The sequence below is a fragment of the Bactrocera oleae genome, chromosome 5 (assembly GCF_042242935.1).
Source record: "Bactrocera oleae isolate idBacOlea1 chromosome 5, idBacOlea1, whole genome shotgun sequence".
In the NCBI taxonomy this organism is placed as follows: domain Eukaryota; kingdom Metazoa; phylum Arthropoda; class Insecta; order Diptera; family Tephritidae; genus Bactrocera; species Bactrocera oleae.
In genome coordinates this window covers 13,069,650-13,087,561 of record NC_091539.1, presented here as the reverse complement: position 1 = coordinate 13,087,561, position 17,912 = coordinate 13,069,650, and the positions used below count along the sequence as shown (strand labels likewise).

General features: G+C 29.0%; 1 protein-coding gene across 5 annotated transcripts in view; it reads left to right on the top strand.

Annotated features, from left to right (window-relative positions):
• spri (Src homology 2 domain-containing protein sprint) overlaps nucleotides 1-17,912 on the top strand; it is a 444,507-nt gene that overhangs the window by 226,815 nt on the left and 199,780 nt on the right. Inside the window, exons 1-2 of one of the 5 annotated variants that reach the window (XM_036371168.2) lie at nucleotides 1,564-1,826; nucleotides 7,640-7,858. The exons of the other annotated variants lie outside the window; for them this stretch is intronic. Of the exons in view, the coding sequence (XP_036227061.2) occupies nucleotides 7,785-7,858 (74 nt within the window). The 5' untranslated portion in view covers nucleotides 1,564-1,826; nucleotides 7,640-7,784. Of the gene's footprint in view, nucleotides 1-1,563; nucleotides 1,827-7,639; nucleotides 7,859-17,912 lie in introns of those variants that run through there. 5 annotated transcript variants of the gene reach the window in all.

Here is a 17,912-nt window from a genome sequence, read left to right as displayed (position 1 = left end):
CCCGGGGATAATTGTTGGAGTAAATAATTACTGCAGACCACCGGGCTGGGTAAGAATTGTCGCTGATCTGCTTCTCTTCTTCCTTTACTGGATGGATTGAAAAATTTTTGTTAAGACAATACAAACGTTTTAGTATAAATCTGTATTTACCACCATCAAAATCACCTAATTTCGTGTCAATCAAAGCGTATAAAGAGTTATGTCAACATGGAGCGTTATGACTACCTAGTTCCTTCTAAGAACATTTTCATAGCCATTCTGTCCAAGCAACTTATGCCGCAGTTTTTCGAAACAAACTTTTCAGTTTTGGAATGCTAATATCATATATGAAAAGTCCACAATTTAAGTCTGTTCGATGACTACGTATTATACGTCTTTAATTTGATTTTAGTGTGACTAAGCCACCCAAGAATAATTACGGGAAAATCGAGGCAGTCGAAGAAACAAATTTGGTCTTGAAGCGCAAAGAATTTTTTTTTTTTTTTGAAAATCGGCAGATTACGTGTGTTTATGATCTCTGTTGACTGTCCGTATTTCTCTCACGATAGCGGCTCCTTTTTTGTGACTCAATTATTATATTTGCTTTGAGGCACAATTTTAATGACTTCGAAATAATTATTCCACTGTTAACAGATTAATTTTAGAATGACATATTCTGATATAGATGTAACAGAAGAAGACTAATCCCTTCTAATCCTTAAAAAAGTTAATCAAGAACTCTGAAAAGTCTGGGAATATATCCTATAGATACTGAAAAAGAAAAAGATTGAGATCAGTATACAGTTTGTGTTGCCAGGGCAGATCGAAATCGTAAACAAGTTGTGGTAGGAACTACCTACAAAACTTGAACTGAAAATCTGTTATTTCAGCGGCTGTTTTTAAGACCTATTTGTAAGGAATACATACAAGTACTTTGAAAACATGCATAAAACTTTGAAATTAATATGAACAACTAATTTAGATGAGACGTTGCCGGGTAGACATTTTCGGGGTCTCCAAAGAAACCTCAATATCTCACGAATTTAGTGCTCTGCTGAAGATCGCAACATTTGTTCGTTATGTGTCTCTCCAACCGCTCCAATTTGCATATGTCAGGCACTGTTATTCGCACCGGTGAGTTTGTTCACGAACGGTAAATTCGTGTACTCAGCGAACAACAACAACAACACCAACACCAACCATAAAGATCAAAACAACAGCCACAACAAACTTGAGTCATGCAGATGACAACAAAAAAATGAAGAAACAACAACAAAGACGAACGCAAACACACCGCGCAACGCGTCATATAATGCCATACAAAAGCAGAAGCAACAAAGCATTAGTAAGACCCAGCTAGGGCGCACAAGACGCAAACGAGAAGACGACTTTGCTTTGGCACTGTTGTTGGACACCGATGGCGATCTTTTGGGGTTGGAGACGACGGCAGCGCCGCCACCGGTGGACAACTCACGGCGAACGCAGCCAAGCGATGCACGAAAATCCACTCACTGGATCGCGACGCCGAGCGGCCAGCGAAGCAGGCAGCCAGCCAAGTAAATGCGCGACTCAGCGCTCAGTTAGTTGTCGAGATACTTTCAAAGCGAACGAATGCGCAGTAGCGAAGAACGCGTTGCTTGCCGCGCGATCTAAAACAAATTACAAGCCAAACATAGCATAGCAATAAATTTAAAAACAACAATAACGAAAGTAATGCGAAAATAAACGAGTAAACGACAGGCGGGAAGAATAAGAGCGCAGCAACAACACAACGAGCGTTAGTGTCAAATAAATTCTTTGCTGTGAAAATTATTGTGTATAAAAAATATATACATATGAATATATTTGTAAGTGAAAAGTTGAAGTGCAACTAGAAGTTGGAAAATATACAACAAGTGCTGCTGCATTTGTTGCAAGTGCAAGCGGGGGGTGTGTGTTCATGGTTGGTTGGGTGAAAGAAGTTGGTGGCTGCTGTCGGGATTTGTGTCAGCTTGAACTTGGTGAATGTTGTCGTTTCTGCTATTGTTGTTTTTATTATTACTGTCACACTATCGTAATTCACGGTTCAGTTGTTTTCGTAGCTGATATTCGCACGTTCTTTCTTTGTGTTTTTGTTGCTGACTTTTTATGCCGCTCAAGCGACGGTCAGCAGGCGACAAGCGCTTGGCAGACCAATTCCGGCTTTAAAGTGAATCATAGTTAATTTAAGTGGAATTCGGTGATGCGCTTGTAGCAATAGCAACAATGAAAATAGGAAATATTTTAACAACAACAATTCAAAAGCTAAGTGAAGATGAAATAAGCAGTGAAAAATATTATGTTACAAAAAAAAACACAATGTAATAATAAATTAATAATACTTAAAAATAAATAATAAAAAATTTAAAAATTTTACTAAACATAAAAATTAATTTAATAAATAAAAATGCATGTCAAAGAATATAGTTTAAAATAATAATAATAACCAAAAAATATTCAAAAAAGATTAAGAAAAATAGTGACAAAATAATGAATTAGAATTAAAAAACTAAAATTTTAAATTAAGCAAAAATAATTTTTAATAAAAATATCGAGAAAAAATGCATGGAAAGTAATAAGAAAAACAAAAAAGGTAACAAGTAAAAAAAATAAGTTAATAATTTAATAATAATAATACAAGTCAAAGAATATCATTAAAAAAAATAGAATAACCAAAATATATTCAAAATTAAGGAAGATTAAGAAAAATAGTAAAAAAATTAATAATGAATTTAAAATAAAAAAAAATTTTAATTAGCCAAAAATAGTTTTGAATAAAAATAAGTCGAACAAATGCGTGGAAATTAATAAGAAAAACATAAAAAAAATGCCAAATAAAGTAAACAAGTTAAAAAAAAATCATTTAATTAATTAAAATAAAGGGAAGCAGTATAATTAAAAAATTAATAATAAGACAAAAATATTTAAAATTAAAAATGATTATAAAAAATAATTAAAATTAATAAAAAATTAACATTAAGCTAAAATACATTTAAATATAAACAAAGTTTAAAATCTGAGTATAATGATGAATAAAATTAAAAATCACAAAAACTAAAATTTTTCTTAATTAAAAATTTTATTAAAACGATAAGAAATAATTCAATTAATTTAAAAAGAAATAAATGAATATAATAATAATTAAAAATATTTAAAATTAAGAAAAACTAAGAAATATTTTAATAAATAATTAAAATTAAGCGCAAATATATTTAATCAAAAAAGGATAGAAAGTAATTATAAAAAAATTTTAACAATTACGGAAAATTAAAATTCAAAGCACTTTTAATGAAGTAATAAATGTTTAATTATAGAAATTAAAATGAAAATGAAAATGAAAAAAAATATTTAATTAATTCAAATGTAAGTAAAAAAAATAACAAAAAAATTCAAACAAATAAAATTTATATAAAATCTAAATATAAAATATATATATCTTAATAAAAAAGCTAAAAACAAATTTGAAAGAAATGATGAATAAATTTTAAAAAATCAAAAGCAAAACAAAATTAAAGTAAAAAAATATTAAAAAAAAAAATTAAAAAATCGAAATAAAGAAATTTGATTGAAAATTTTTTTATAAAAAATTAAAGTACAAGTAAAACATATAAATAGAAATATTAATAACTAAAATTTGAAAAGTTATAAAAATAAAAACTAAAAGCCATGCAAATTAAAGTAAAAAATTTAAAGGAAGGTATAAAAATTAAAAAAGTTATGTAATTAATTAGCGTACAAGTAAAAAAATGCAACAACTAAAAAAAATTTTAGAACTGAGGAAGAAGTTATAATAAAAAAATGTAATCTCAAATTAAAATGCCAAACCACATATGTATCTAAATAAAAAAGATATATGCACATACATATATGTACTTACCTATTTTTGTTTTATTTTTTTAAAAATGTAAAACATTTATTTTAATATAGCTCAAGAATTTAGAAAGGTGTTTTTGCTGGCAAAATTCTTACTTTTTTCTTGCTCACAAAAGTCATTAACTTTTACGATCGCTTAGTGTTCTTGCAACGCTAGCCAACATGAATAACAACAAAAATTACTGCGCAAAAACTAAAATTCATTATCAAAGCCAAAAACATGCAAGCAAACTTGCTTACATACAATACATAGTTATGGTATATGTACATACATATGAATGTATGATAGTGCGAAAGAAAGCCGAATTACTCATAAGAAAACATTAAACACATACAAACTTGCAAATATACATAAATACATATGTAGAGGTATATGTAGCTACAAAATTAATTTTTTTATAATTTGCGTATTAGTTAAGTGTGGATAGACAACTATTGTATATTTGTTGTTGTAGCCTTTTGCGTTCCTTGTTTATTTATAAATATTTAGTTGGTGAAAAGCTATTTTTGTTTATCAATTTAATGAAATGAAAAAATACATATATACATATGTCCTAATCGCTCTGCTGAAATGTTTGGTTTTGTTTCGAATCTGAATTATGTGTTAAAAGTACCGTTATAATCGACGACAAATGTGCTTAGACAGCTAGTGTATTAAACATATGGCTATGTTAGCTGGAAAATTTTAGCAATTGAAATTTATGGGTGTGCAAAATCCAATAAAGGAAAATTGCACGTAAATTATTTGCAAGTAAAAAAACTCAATAAAAATTAATATTCTAAGCAAACTTAATAATAGCGTATTTTGAAAAGAAACTAATATATTTATTCACAATTTATTTGAAAAAAAGTATACAGCAATATGAAAAATTTTGATGATTTCAAAAAATTAAGATTAAAATTTCGTATTTTTTTAAAAAAATTTATAAAAACTTTGATTTTAAAAAATCATGAATTTTCCACAATTTTTTTGTTAAATTTGGTTATATGAATTAGTTTATCGTGAACCAAATGAAAACAATTACAAATTTAAGAAATAAATACAATTTGAAATACAATAAATGAAATGTTTCTTTGCAATTTAATTAGTATCACTCAGGGATGCAAATATTGCATTAAAAAACAATTTACTTGTGTTTGGATATACACTAAAAATAATTTTTATATTTGCAATCCCCAATACCGGATTGAAAAATAATATAACAAATTATGTAAATGTATGTAAATGTTTCCTTTTTATCACTTTTCAGTCCAGCTTTTAATATAAAAAATAACTTTTTTCAGTAGTTGCTCCAATTCTTTACGAAAAAAAAAATTTCTTAATTTTTAATTCAATACCATTGTGATAAAAATTATATGTAAAACTTTTATTGTAAAATTTTTTTTTTTTATTACAAAAATAAAAAAATTTTAACTTTTATACAAATAAAAATTTTAATTTTTAATACCAAACTCAGAAATAAATTTTTGAAAATTTTATTTTTAGCGAAAACATTAAAATTTTAATCCCGAAATTGGAGTTAAAAATTGAAAATTTAATTTTTTAATCAAAATGTTTAAATTATAAAATACGCAACCCTGATAATACCCAATTTTCGACTTGAGGAAAGCGAATATAAAAGCAATATGTATATCATTTTAATAGCAATATTTTTTAAATTGTTTTAAATTTAATTGTAAATTTTTGTTAGAATTTTTAAGTTAATTTCAATTGTTTTTATTTCAATTCATTTCTTTAATTTTAACTTAGAATTTCTTGCTATTAAAATGTAACAATAATAATATCTTATGCATAATGTTTTTTTTATTAATTTCTTATAAATCAAATTAAACAAAATTTTTTTTAGTTTTAATTATTAAATTTTATTTAATTTTAAATTTTTAATTTTTCATATCATTTAATTTTTTTCTTAGAATTTAATTTAATTTTTATCTTTTTTTAAATTCATTAATAAAAAATATACAATTAAGTAGCAAAAAAATTTTAAAATGAAATAAAAGAAAAATAAATAAGAGGTAAAATGATATTAAAAATTTTATAATTAAATAAAAAATAAGAAGAATGAAAAATTTATTAAATAAAAATAAATTTAACTAAAGTAAAATGATTAAAATAAATAAAAATTGACTTAAATTAAATGTATTAAAAAACAAATTAGAAAAAATTAATTGAAATTAAAAAATTACGTAAATTTAAACTTAATTAATTTTTAAATTTTTTTAACTTATCTTTTAACTTAATTTTTATTTTTTAAAATATTTTTAATGCAATGTTTATTTTTTTTTTAATTTAATTTAATTTATTTTAAGTTAGCATTTATTTGCTATTAAAAAGTAAAATTAAGAATTTATTATGCATACAGCTTTTATATTAATTTCCCGTAATCAAATTAATTTTAAATTTTGTTTTATTTTAAATTTTTTGTTTAAAATTGAACTTAACGTTTAATATTTTTTTTAGTTCATTAATAGATAATATACAATCAAGTAAAATAAAGGTTTAAAAATTATTAAACAGAAATTAAGTTTAATAGATTTTTTTTTAAATTAAAAGATACTATTAAAAAGACACAAGTGTTCATAACTTTTTTTTTAATCTTATTTACTTTAAAAAAAAGTTATAATTGTATTATAAATTATAAATTATTATAAATTAAGTTATAATTTTTTTTTTATAAAAAAACTGAATATGCTTTTCACTTTAAACTATATAAGTAATTAAAATTAAATGTATTCATAACAATGGAAAATTAAATATACAACAGTGTAATGTATAAAAAATATTAAATTACGCCAAAAGTTTCAAATTATAATACCACAAATGAATAATAATTAAATATTTTAGTGCAAAAAAAATATTATAAGCGTTAACGTTGAAATTTTCACCTCCTTTACTTTAAACGAAATGATTGCAACACAAAAGAAATAAGTCCGCAAAACTCACAAAGTGAAAAAGCAATAAAAGTGTCTTCAAAACGAGATGAAAATTGCTTTTAATCAAATCGAAATTGAAATGAATTTGTCAAGCTCACGTTCCATGCACTTTTCGAGTTACAACTACAAGAACATAGCATATTGCAGTGATACGGTTTTTGGTGATGCCAGTGAGTTAACGAGTTTAAGTGCTTCAAATACATAAGTGTCATTGCATATACATATGTACATGTGTATATGCAGAAAGTCAAATGAGAGTATATGCTTAAGTATATTATATACATATAATATTTATATATACATGTGTATATATGTTAAATGCTTAAATGCAAGTGCAACCCCATTTTTCCTCTTCGCATTGTGATTGTGTTTGTAAGCTTGTGTGCGCGACAATCTTATTGTGCTTAAATTTATTAATTCATCAAAATATGCCAGTGATTCACATACAGACATACAGATATATATACATATGTATGTTAATTTGTGTGGCATCAAATTATATGGCTTGTGTGTTCTATTTCCTTCTTAAATCAGGCTAATCATTAACGCCGAAAAAAAACCTTTAGAAAGTAAAATAGAATAAAAATATATCGAAAAAAAAAATTTTAAAATCATTAAAAAAAAAAAAATTAGAAAAGTAAAATATATCTTTAAGTGACCCTCACAAAGCTCGCGGTTCACCCCTTTGAAGTTACAGTGTGCGATTCCCTTGAAAAATAAAAGAAAACTCAGTGCTGTGTTTGAAACCGAAACCCACACTTCTCAATATCACTCGCCTTTTATTGTTTTCGTTTTCGGTTTTTAATGTGTTTCTGTTTTTATTTTTGTATCCCAGTAAGTCGCCAAAATTTCAGCGTTTAACCAACAACCGCTTTATTCAACAAAAGAAACGGCTGCTCTTGCTTGTGCTCCAAGTATTTTGTTGTTTGTGTATTGATGTACTATATTTTTTGCCGTGTTTTTTGTTGGTTTATGTGTTTATGGAAATTTATAAAATGATGATGACGACCACAAGCCTCGGAAGGAATTTCTTTGAAAAAATCTTCAGTTTCCGGTATGTGTTTGTTGTTTTGTTAACGATAGTTTAGTATTAGAATATGCAAATTTTAAGCATTGTATAAAATTTATGCTAATAAATATTATTTATTACCATTTTATACCTCCGCGAAATTCTCAGATGTCAAACTTACATAAACTCTTTTATTTTATGTACATGCTGCAATAATTCATTAACTGCATCAATTTTATTTGATTAATATATATTGAAGATATTGAATTAAAACACTTAATGAAGTGGCAACTCTTCCCAAAAATATCGGCAATATTAGTCTTTCCTAAACAATTTTGTGGTACATTGTGGCAACTCTACTCGAAAATATTGTCAATGTTTAATCTGCTGCTTAATTTTGATATTTCGTTAAGTGCAACTATTAAATGTAAAACAAATATATGCAGATGGCAACCCTTCTAAACGATATTTGCAAGTTATACAAATGTTTAAATTTATTTTTATGTGATGCAATAATTTTGTAATAGATCATTAGGTTATACTTTTAATGCAATAAAAATATGTATGTAAGTAAGTGGCAACACTACTAAAAATGATTTACCATTAGACCCCTTTTTAAATATTTCTAGTCTGCTGTCCATATTACGATATTTCGTTAAATGTATAAGTTAAATTGAAAAAAAAAATATCAATTAGGTGGCAACTCTTCTAAAAAACATTTGCAACTATTATTCTTTATTAAACGTTTTGGTTTTATACCTACATAATACTAATTCTTATTAAAAGAAGATATTTAAAAAAGTGGCAAACCTATTCAAACAAACTTTGATTTAAAAAATGTTTAAATCATTTCAAGTTTTTAACGACATTGTATTAATTAAAATATAAAGCACGAATTATGCGATTCATAACACTTTTCACTATAATGGTGTCCTCTGTATGTATATACTCAAGGCGTGACGACTTTTGTTGTGCCACGCAATTTCCTTGTGCTCACTGTATTTTCTCTTTAAAGATACAATACGTTTTAAAATTTAAATATTGAAATACTGAACCGCTTTTTATTGAGTACATGAAAAAAGCGCTGTAAAAAGTTGAATGTACAATTTTTGGGTTCACATGACTCAAAAATTTTAAAAAGTATTTACAAATTTAAATTTTTCAAAAATTAAAAATTTGCAAAGTTTAATTTTTTTATAATTAAAAATTAACTTGTTTAATCATTTAATTTTTTCGTTCAAACTTACTTTTTTTTAACACTTAAAAATAAAAAAAATTTTGTATGAAAATCACTTGAAAGCCTTTGGATTTCGCCTCTAGGTGCATATTATTTTCGAGCTCACTTGAGACTAATTCTGTGAACCAATTAATAGTTTTGAGAGCTAAATATCGAGTTATTTTATGAACTTATATATGTACATATCGTTTATGTATATATGTATATAAATATAGTATATATGTATATACCGTTAGTTTTATACGATATTAGTTTATTTGTCAACAATATATAATTTATTTTAAAGCCTGTTGGAGAAAAGCATTTGAGCGATAAGAAAGGTTTCAGAAAAGCACAATACTTGGCGGTGTTTCTTAGAAATAATTTATTGCCATATTCAAAGCTTAAACTTAATTTAATTTTCAATACACTACCTATTAACATATATACATATATGGGTACATACTTACACATATACATATCTTAACTTTACACATTACTTTATTTCATACAAATATGAAAGAAATTATTTTAGTTGAGTAATACAGGCACCAAGTGTTTGATATCGAAACAAAGAAATAAAACCGCGACTTTTTAGAGATAAAACTTATTTACAAATGCATATGCATACATACATACATATGCATATGTAAGCATATTCTAAGCTGGCAAAGAAGTACAGCTCAAGAGATAAATTTGAAGGTCAGTGGAACGAACATGATTTGAGGCGTTTATATGTACTTACGTGCAAATTAGAGAAATCAATTACGGGATCGCGATATTTTGAGCCCCGAAAATTTCGAGATTAAAATTTGTTAGAAAATTATTTTGAAGACCATGTTACAATCATGATTTAAATCTTGTATATTCCTGTAAATATTATATACCATACTCACATACAATACATACATATAAATCATGGAATCCCAGTGCATGTTATGAATCCCGAACATTGTAGGATTTGTAAGCTATTATATTACAAGATATATTTGAGGGTAAATATAACAAACATGGTTTAAATTGTTTATTTTTGCATTTAAATAAAATAGAGATGTCAATTCCGGCATTCTAATATTTTAAACCTCCTCGGGATTGTTGTCACAATTGTGAATTATTATAATATATGTATGTATAAATTGGAAAGTTGATGCAACCACTACAATTTTTTTTTTTAAATATTAAGCATATAAAAGTTATGAGTGTATTATATTTAGTAATAAAATGTTCGGGACTATTTCGTGTTTAGTGACCTTTTACAAGATAATGAGTTGAGGCGTTTATACATATGTACATACATGCTTTCAAATTAGAGATGTCAATTGCAAAATACTGATTGGGTTCACATGAAACCGACAAATTTCCAAATTTAGATTTGTTACAAAATAATTTGGAAGAATTTTTTGATTTAAAATATATGCACATACATTCTGAAAATGTAAATGACGTATTGCCGATATTCGGAATCCCTTGTATATTGGGATTATTTCGGGATTAGTAAATTATTGCATTTAAAATTTAAGCGTTATTGAAACCAATATTATTTAAAATTTTCACTTAAACATTCGTGCAAGTAAAACCTGGTCCGACACTGCGATATTTTGAGTACCGAAAATTTTGGGGTCGTGAATTATTACCATATATATTTTAAGGTTTATGAAACAAGTTTGTTTTAAATTGAGTATATGAGCTTGCGTATATGGATATTTTTAGTGCTGAAAATTTCGGGATTATTTCGGGATTTGCGACTTGTTATAAGATAAATTTGGAGTTTTGAAGTGTTCATATGTAAAGTTACACAAATTATAAAGGTAATTTCCCGGATTCCGATATTTTCAGTGCGAAAAATTCGGGATTTGTCAGTTATTGCAAAATAAATTTGAAGGTTGGCGGCAAAATTATGTTTAAAGATGGTTATACATATGTAATAGAGAAATTATCGTGAGATCCCAATATTTTGAGTACCGAAAATTTCGGGTTTATTTCGGAATTTGTGACTTGTTACAAGATAAATTTGAAGCTTAGTGGCACAAATATGATTTGAAGTGTTCATATGTAAATTCATATAAATTAAAAATGTTATCTCCAGGATTTCAATATTTTGAGTCCCGAAAAATTATCATTAGAACCCGATATTTTAAATCCCGAAAAATTCGGTGTTTATTTTGGGATTTGGGACTTGTTACAATGTATATATATAAAAAAAAAGAAATTTGACAGTAGTTTTTAAATATTTCCTAAATAAATTTAGGAATCTAGTTACATATACATATATGCAAATGCACAACTGTAAATAACTGTCAACATTGTAAAATAAGACAATGCAGTACCAAATATACAATGTAATGTTTCAAAAATGGTAACAGTCTAGCAGGTGTTCCTGTTAAGGTCGCACATTCTGAAAAAAGTCGAAAGAGACTTCCTTTTCCAAATTGTCTTGAAAAATTGTTTTTGGGCGAAGACCAATTTTTTCTGATGAGTGGATTTATGTAAATATGTGCACATATGTGTATATGTATATGCCCTATATAGTTTGTTTGCATAAACTAATTTTCTATATACCTGATAATATGTATGCATTATATAATGGTTGTTAATGAAGCCCTGAAATTATAACAAAAACAAACTCTTAAAATAAAGTTGTAAAAAATGCATAATGTGATTTGAAATCGTGACTATTTAGATGTATGTGTGTGTTATAAGCAACAATAATAAACAATTGTCAATTGCGTGTCAGCCGCATGTAAACCATTGGACACACGAAGCGATGCAACAGTCGTATGGGTGCATGTGGGGCATATAAAATGAAAGGAAAATGCATAGAGGCGCTTATATCATAAACACATAGGGTTATATGTAGCTACACACAAATGTATATTCAGAATTGCATATGAACATATATACAGGGTTATGTGAATTGGATATATAATTAACAATGATAGAAATCATCGTAGAAATGAAGTCGTGGCCATAGCTGTTGTTGTTGCTGCAATTATTCAACAGCACTCAGAGTTGCATGTGTTGAGCGGCACAATAGACAGTCACTGCAGTGGCGGGTGTTTTGCTTGAGATGGTGGAGTTGTAATGTTTCTACGCGACCTGTCGTTGAGTGATGTTGTTGTCATTAGAACTGTGCCACGCAAGTATATGCATACAAACATATATATATATACTTATATATTGATGACGCATGTATTGTAAATATATACATATGTATATAAGGTGCATTTACATATATGTGTGAATGTGTTCAATATCTTCTAGTGTTATTACATTGTTTATTTATTCAACACCGTTGTTGATACATTTCCCACTATTCAATTAATTTTTAAATTTTTTTTTGCTGCACAGTGTAAATTCACACACATAAGTCACTACAGTGCAAACAACAAATTTACGTACATACTTGGTGCATATAATTCGACACGTGTTACGTCACAATGGCCAAACACGTAGTCACATATGCAGCTTAAACTTGCAGCATGCTATAAACTTCACACAAAGTCTGAATTAGCAACACGTGTGTATGTATTTGTAAGTAATTGGCAATTTGTATGGAAACTAGGCCTCATTACAACGCGATCTCAATCGGCGAAGCTTGCAAACTTCACAAATGTCAATTGAGTATGCATAGATTGGACGAAGCGAGCAGTTTTGTAGCGAAAATTTTGTGTGTTGACAGGTCTACTTTGAAGAAAGACTTTAGTTATGAATAATATTTATAAAATTATAATAAAGTTATATAGATTCGATGTTTAGACCAGTTTCTCTTTCCTCTGCGGTATGCATTTTTCTATCATTAAAAATTGCTTAATTATATAAGTTTTAATTAGCTTCAAAATACTGCGTTTGAGTGTTCGACATTGCCTGCTAAAGTGCTAGGCAGGTAGGTAGAGTGGCTATCTTTCGACACACCTTATAGGCCCATTGTGATACCCAGATCTCCCACTCTATTGGCTCCTCTCTGAACCACCCCGTACTTATGATGACTTCACAGTTTTATCTGTGCCACTTCCGAGACGTCGTCAAGAAACCTTCGACCGATGGCTGCGATACTTTTCCTATATAGAGCCGGCAATCGCATAGAAAATGTTTAATGGTCTCCTCCTCTTCTACTTCCTGACAGCTTCTACAATAGGCGTTATATGGCGTACCAAGTCTACTTGCATGTCTGCCTATTAGAAAGTGGCCTGTTAGTACTCCTACTAGAGTTCTTATATCATTCCGCTTGAACTTTAACACATACGATAAAATTAAAAGGCTCATAATGCAAAAGTGCCCAATCAGTATAATTTTAATTTTTATAAACATATATTGTCTTGGAGTTTGCCTCTGATTAAATGTGTGCTTCAAATTAAACCTTATTTTCAAAAGGGTTTTTATATATTTTTTTTAAAAACATTTCATTTGATTTGCCAGTCAAGAATCAAAAATCGAAATATGAATATATAGTTTAAAATTATAATGATTCGATCTCTATATATATAGACACATAAGTGTCAGATTAATTTGTTTCGCTAGATTTCTATATACATACATACATGTGTTCATAAACATTAGGGAGGAATTTTTTTTCTATAAAATCACAGTATGAAAATTTCTTCGTAAATTTTTGAGATATCCGAATCAAATTTTATGCGCAAGTGTATTTTGATATTGTGCTATTTGTCGGAAGCACCTAGATTGGACGATTATATCATATATCTTCCATAAAATCGATTATTCAGATATTTGCATACAATTATGCAGAAGTGTCCTCTAATATACTTATACTTAACAAGGACGGCGGAAATAAATAACATAGGGCAAATATAACATATATTTTCCATTTTTTCGGCCCCGTACAAATCGGCCCGCTCTAGTATACATAAATTTAGCCCTCGCTGAAACGGGTCAAAACGAAACTCGTTCCGTTTGTTTTAAAAATTTTGACATGTTTATTTGAAGTCCCGAAGTTTATTAGCGCTTAATGTTAACACATGCTCATAAATAAAATCCGCCAGCTTGTAACGTAAACATCTTCGTTTTGAAAAGTAAGGGAAAAAGACACTTGCACCTTCCAGGTTTATTATTTATATGAAACTTCAGTTTCGAAAAAAAAAGATTTAAAGAGAGTTGAATTAAGATCGAACGAGCGAATCATTTTGTTTAGTTAATTGGATTGAAGAAATTTTCTAACAGAATATAAAAATTATACATGTATATAGATTAAATTTATTAATATCAAGCCTTACATTATTAAGAAAACATCTCTTTCACATAACTTTTATTTTTTTATATCCCATTTTCGGCAATAACCGCAATTTTAGTCGCACATTTCCGCATTCCAACTCCATTACATAGCGTCATTAAGTGTCTAATTAACATGACTGCGAATTCGACCGCAAAGCCCACTTGCCACACACTCGCTTTTATTTCTATTTATATCTTTTTCCAATTTATGCGTGTGCATTTTCACATACCGTACCTACTTTCTCGACATTTCCTGCGGTTTTCGCCAAATAGTTTCTGAAAAGATATTCTGCGCAAGTGTTGTTGTTGGTTGGCATTAATAGGATAAAGATTTCAGCAAGCAATTAGCCTATGGAAAATTGATAACACACACATGAAGGCTATAAAAAATACTCAATAGTCAAAAACTGAACTACTCTTCGAACCAATGATTGAGGAAATATCGCATATATCGCTATTTGGCCGGAAAGGAAGATTTTAATGCCAGAAACCGGAATACCCCCTGACAGATCTAAAAATTTTTTTTCGATTATGTGTTTTATTACTAGATTTGTTTCAGGTTAGGTGCTATGGGAATTTCTAGTTATTTCGCCTAGATCCCAACATCACTCACATATCCTACATGCCACAAGTTCCCACATAACACTGATTACCTCGTTGTAGTTATCCTCAAATTTACTCTCCTAGAACATATCCGTTATCTGTAACCGATTGAAAATAAATTCGAATGCCTTTCTGTAGAATACGGAATCGACTCGATGTGAAGCAGATGAACTTTCTCAGAGGATTTTTATATATCATATATCTCTTCATATCTACAACTCTATATAATATATATAAACTTATGGGAAGCATATAAATGGAGTAGATCAAAGAAATAGAGCCATAGCAGCAGCAATCGAAGCTTAGAGAAGTTAAGAGTGTGATTGAGGTGTAACTGGTAACATGTAATTATAGTCAGTGCTATATATTTATGTATATATATACATATCTATATTTATTTCTGTAAATATATTTTTCATCTGTATGCATTCATATCTATTCGCAATCAGTTTCTTTAAAATAATTTCCTGCTGCCAAGTGGCTAGCAACTACATATTGCGACTGCCGCCTGCTTGCCAGCCTGTTGCATGCAACACAATGTGGCACTCATATGTAACAACTACTACGCATGCAGTCGCATTGGCAAGTGTATTTCTGCGAAACGGATTAACAGCGCAGTGCGTCTGGAATGACAACAAGCTGACACACGAGCAAAGCAGTCTTGCAGCCAATGCACAGCGCGACACAAACTGTGGCAGCAACACGTTTTGGCACTTTGTTAGCTTGCCACATCGGTTATGCTATATGCGCGCCAACTCGGTTGTGTTAATTCTCGTGTTATTTTTACTTCGTCGCTGACATAGAATTACTTGGCAAGCGCTGCAACGCGGTTCGCAGCGTGTTTCCGACAGTGATAGTGCAGCTCGCTGACAGATAGACAGTTTGCTTGCAGCAATATATGACAGCGCCGTTATGTGCGGCGCATTTGAACATTTCTAAAATCCTTAAAATGTTGCGAAAGTAAAGAACGATGCGAAAAGTTCTATACGAACGGCTTAAATTACTCAATTATTATCTAAGATTTAATAATTTCTATATACAAATTACAGTTAACTTCATAATGTTAAACTTTTTTTTGAATTTGTGTGCAACTCATCACATATTTACTTTGCTCCACTCCGCAGAACCTGTGAGCGCTCACTTTCCAAGCGCTCTTATCTTATCTTACTAAGGAAGCCATTTAGAATCTCAAAATAATTTAGAAAGTAATTTGACATATTTTTTGTCAGAATGACGAAAATCCATCCATTTGAAGCACTTTGAACTATAAGTTGTACAAGAAATTAAATATGAACCAAGTTCACTTTTATCTTTTATTTATGTTTTTTTTTTTTTAACATAAAAGTTTTGAAATTAAAAATATACCTAACCACTGGACCTACATTTCCACCATAAGAACAAGTTTTAAAACTAAAAAGTATATGTATGTATGCTCACAAAGCCGCGAAAAGACCTCAGGACGGTTATTGGCCTACTCACAGTTCATAACGTACCGGCATCACATGCGAGTGGTATGAGCATTAGTAACAATGACACATGTAGAAAATACAGATATGTAGGCATGAAAGAGGCACTGGAATATCTACTCTGCTTTTGTCCGGCTTTATCTAGAACTCGGCAGATATCTAGGAGCTTCGCAGTTCAAGGGAATAGATGAAGTATCAGAATTAGAATATCAATTCGCTGTTAAACTTCGCAAAGGTTATTGAAGTCCTGTATGACGAATACTTCAGTTCAAACTAAATTGAACCTCCCTCTGCCATTACAAGGAACCTGTAGGTCTATGTATGGCGTGACAGCTAGCCAATACCAAAGCTGATATATTGCCTTTGAGTTATGCCAAAAACGTTATTTTTCAAATAAAAAATTCTGAAATCAAAATAGCTCGTGATACCGACTACTTTAAGATAATTGGTAATGGGCTGCCCAGATTTTAACTAGAACGTAAACTATACTTTAGTCTAAGTAAACTAAAGTTGTTTTAACATAATTCCTCAAATATGTTATGCGTTTATTTATTTAATGTTATAAGTGAACTGGTGTCTAAATCAAAAGCAATCTAAAGTTTAAATTCGAAAGTGAATGGCGCGCCATGGCAATGTCCTCTGCGGTGAATATGTACATAAGGATGTACGTATGTATATTTATGTAAATGTGTGTATGTGTTAGTGAAATTACCCCATGCATGATTATGTTAATAAATGAGTAAAAGTAAATAAAAATCGAATTTCATCCTTTCACCTTTCAATCTGCATGGCAATTAGGAGTGGTATAGCACAAAAATAATAATAACAATAACAATAATAATATTCACAATGTGCAGTTTGTTGTTGTTGCAGCATTGTTAAAACTTTTCGCAATTCATTAATTCTTGCCATAAATGCACCACACTTTCTTGCAAACGCAACGGATATATGCACTTACCGTTATGTCCGTCGGAAAAGCATAGACACTGCTGGGGACACAGCTCATTATTGTGAGTTGAGTTTGCTCATAAATAAATTTGTTTGAGTTGAAAGTGTGTATGAAAGTATATATAATATATACACATATTACAGAAATATATGTATGTACATATAAAGAAATGTTTATATGTGTATAAAGCGTCCATAAACTTTTGCCTTGCAAAATTTTAATTTCAATAATGAATTTCACTAAGAGTTTTCCAGTACGCACTCGACGCTGTGTAGCCAAACCGCAACAACAACAAATGCAAAGCATTTCACAAATTGTTCAAAATTATTATTTCTTACCGTTGCACAGTGGTTTCGCTTGTATGGGAGCGGTGGCTATAAATACTTTTAGATGAGATATCGTTTTGAAATTTTCATCAAAAATCCATTAAAAATATGATAAATATATTCCAAAAAAAATTGGGCACTTTGGACGATTATATCCTACAGCTCCCATAGTAACAGTCAGTAGCGGTCACTCGATCACTTTTTTATTTTTTAAATTTAATGGAAACTAGGCGTGGTTTTACTAATAATAATACAACACAAAAGTAAAATACACATTTCAAGACTATTCGCATTGATTGGTAATACTCAA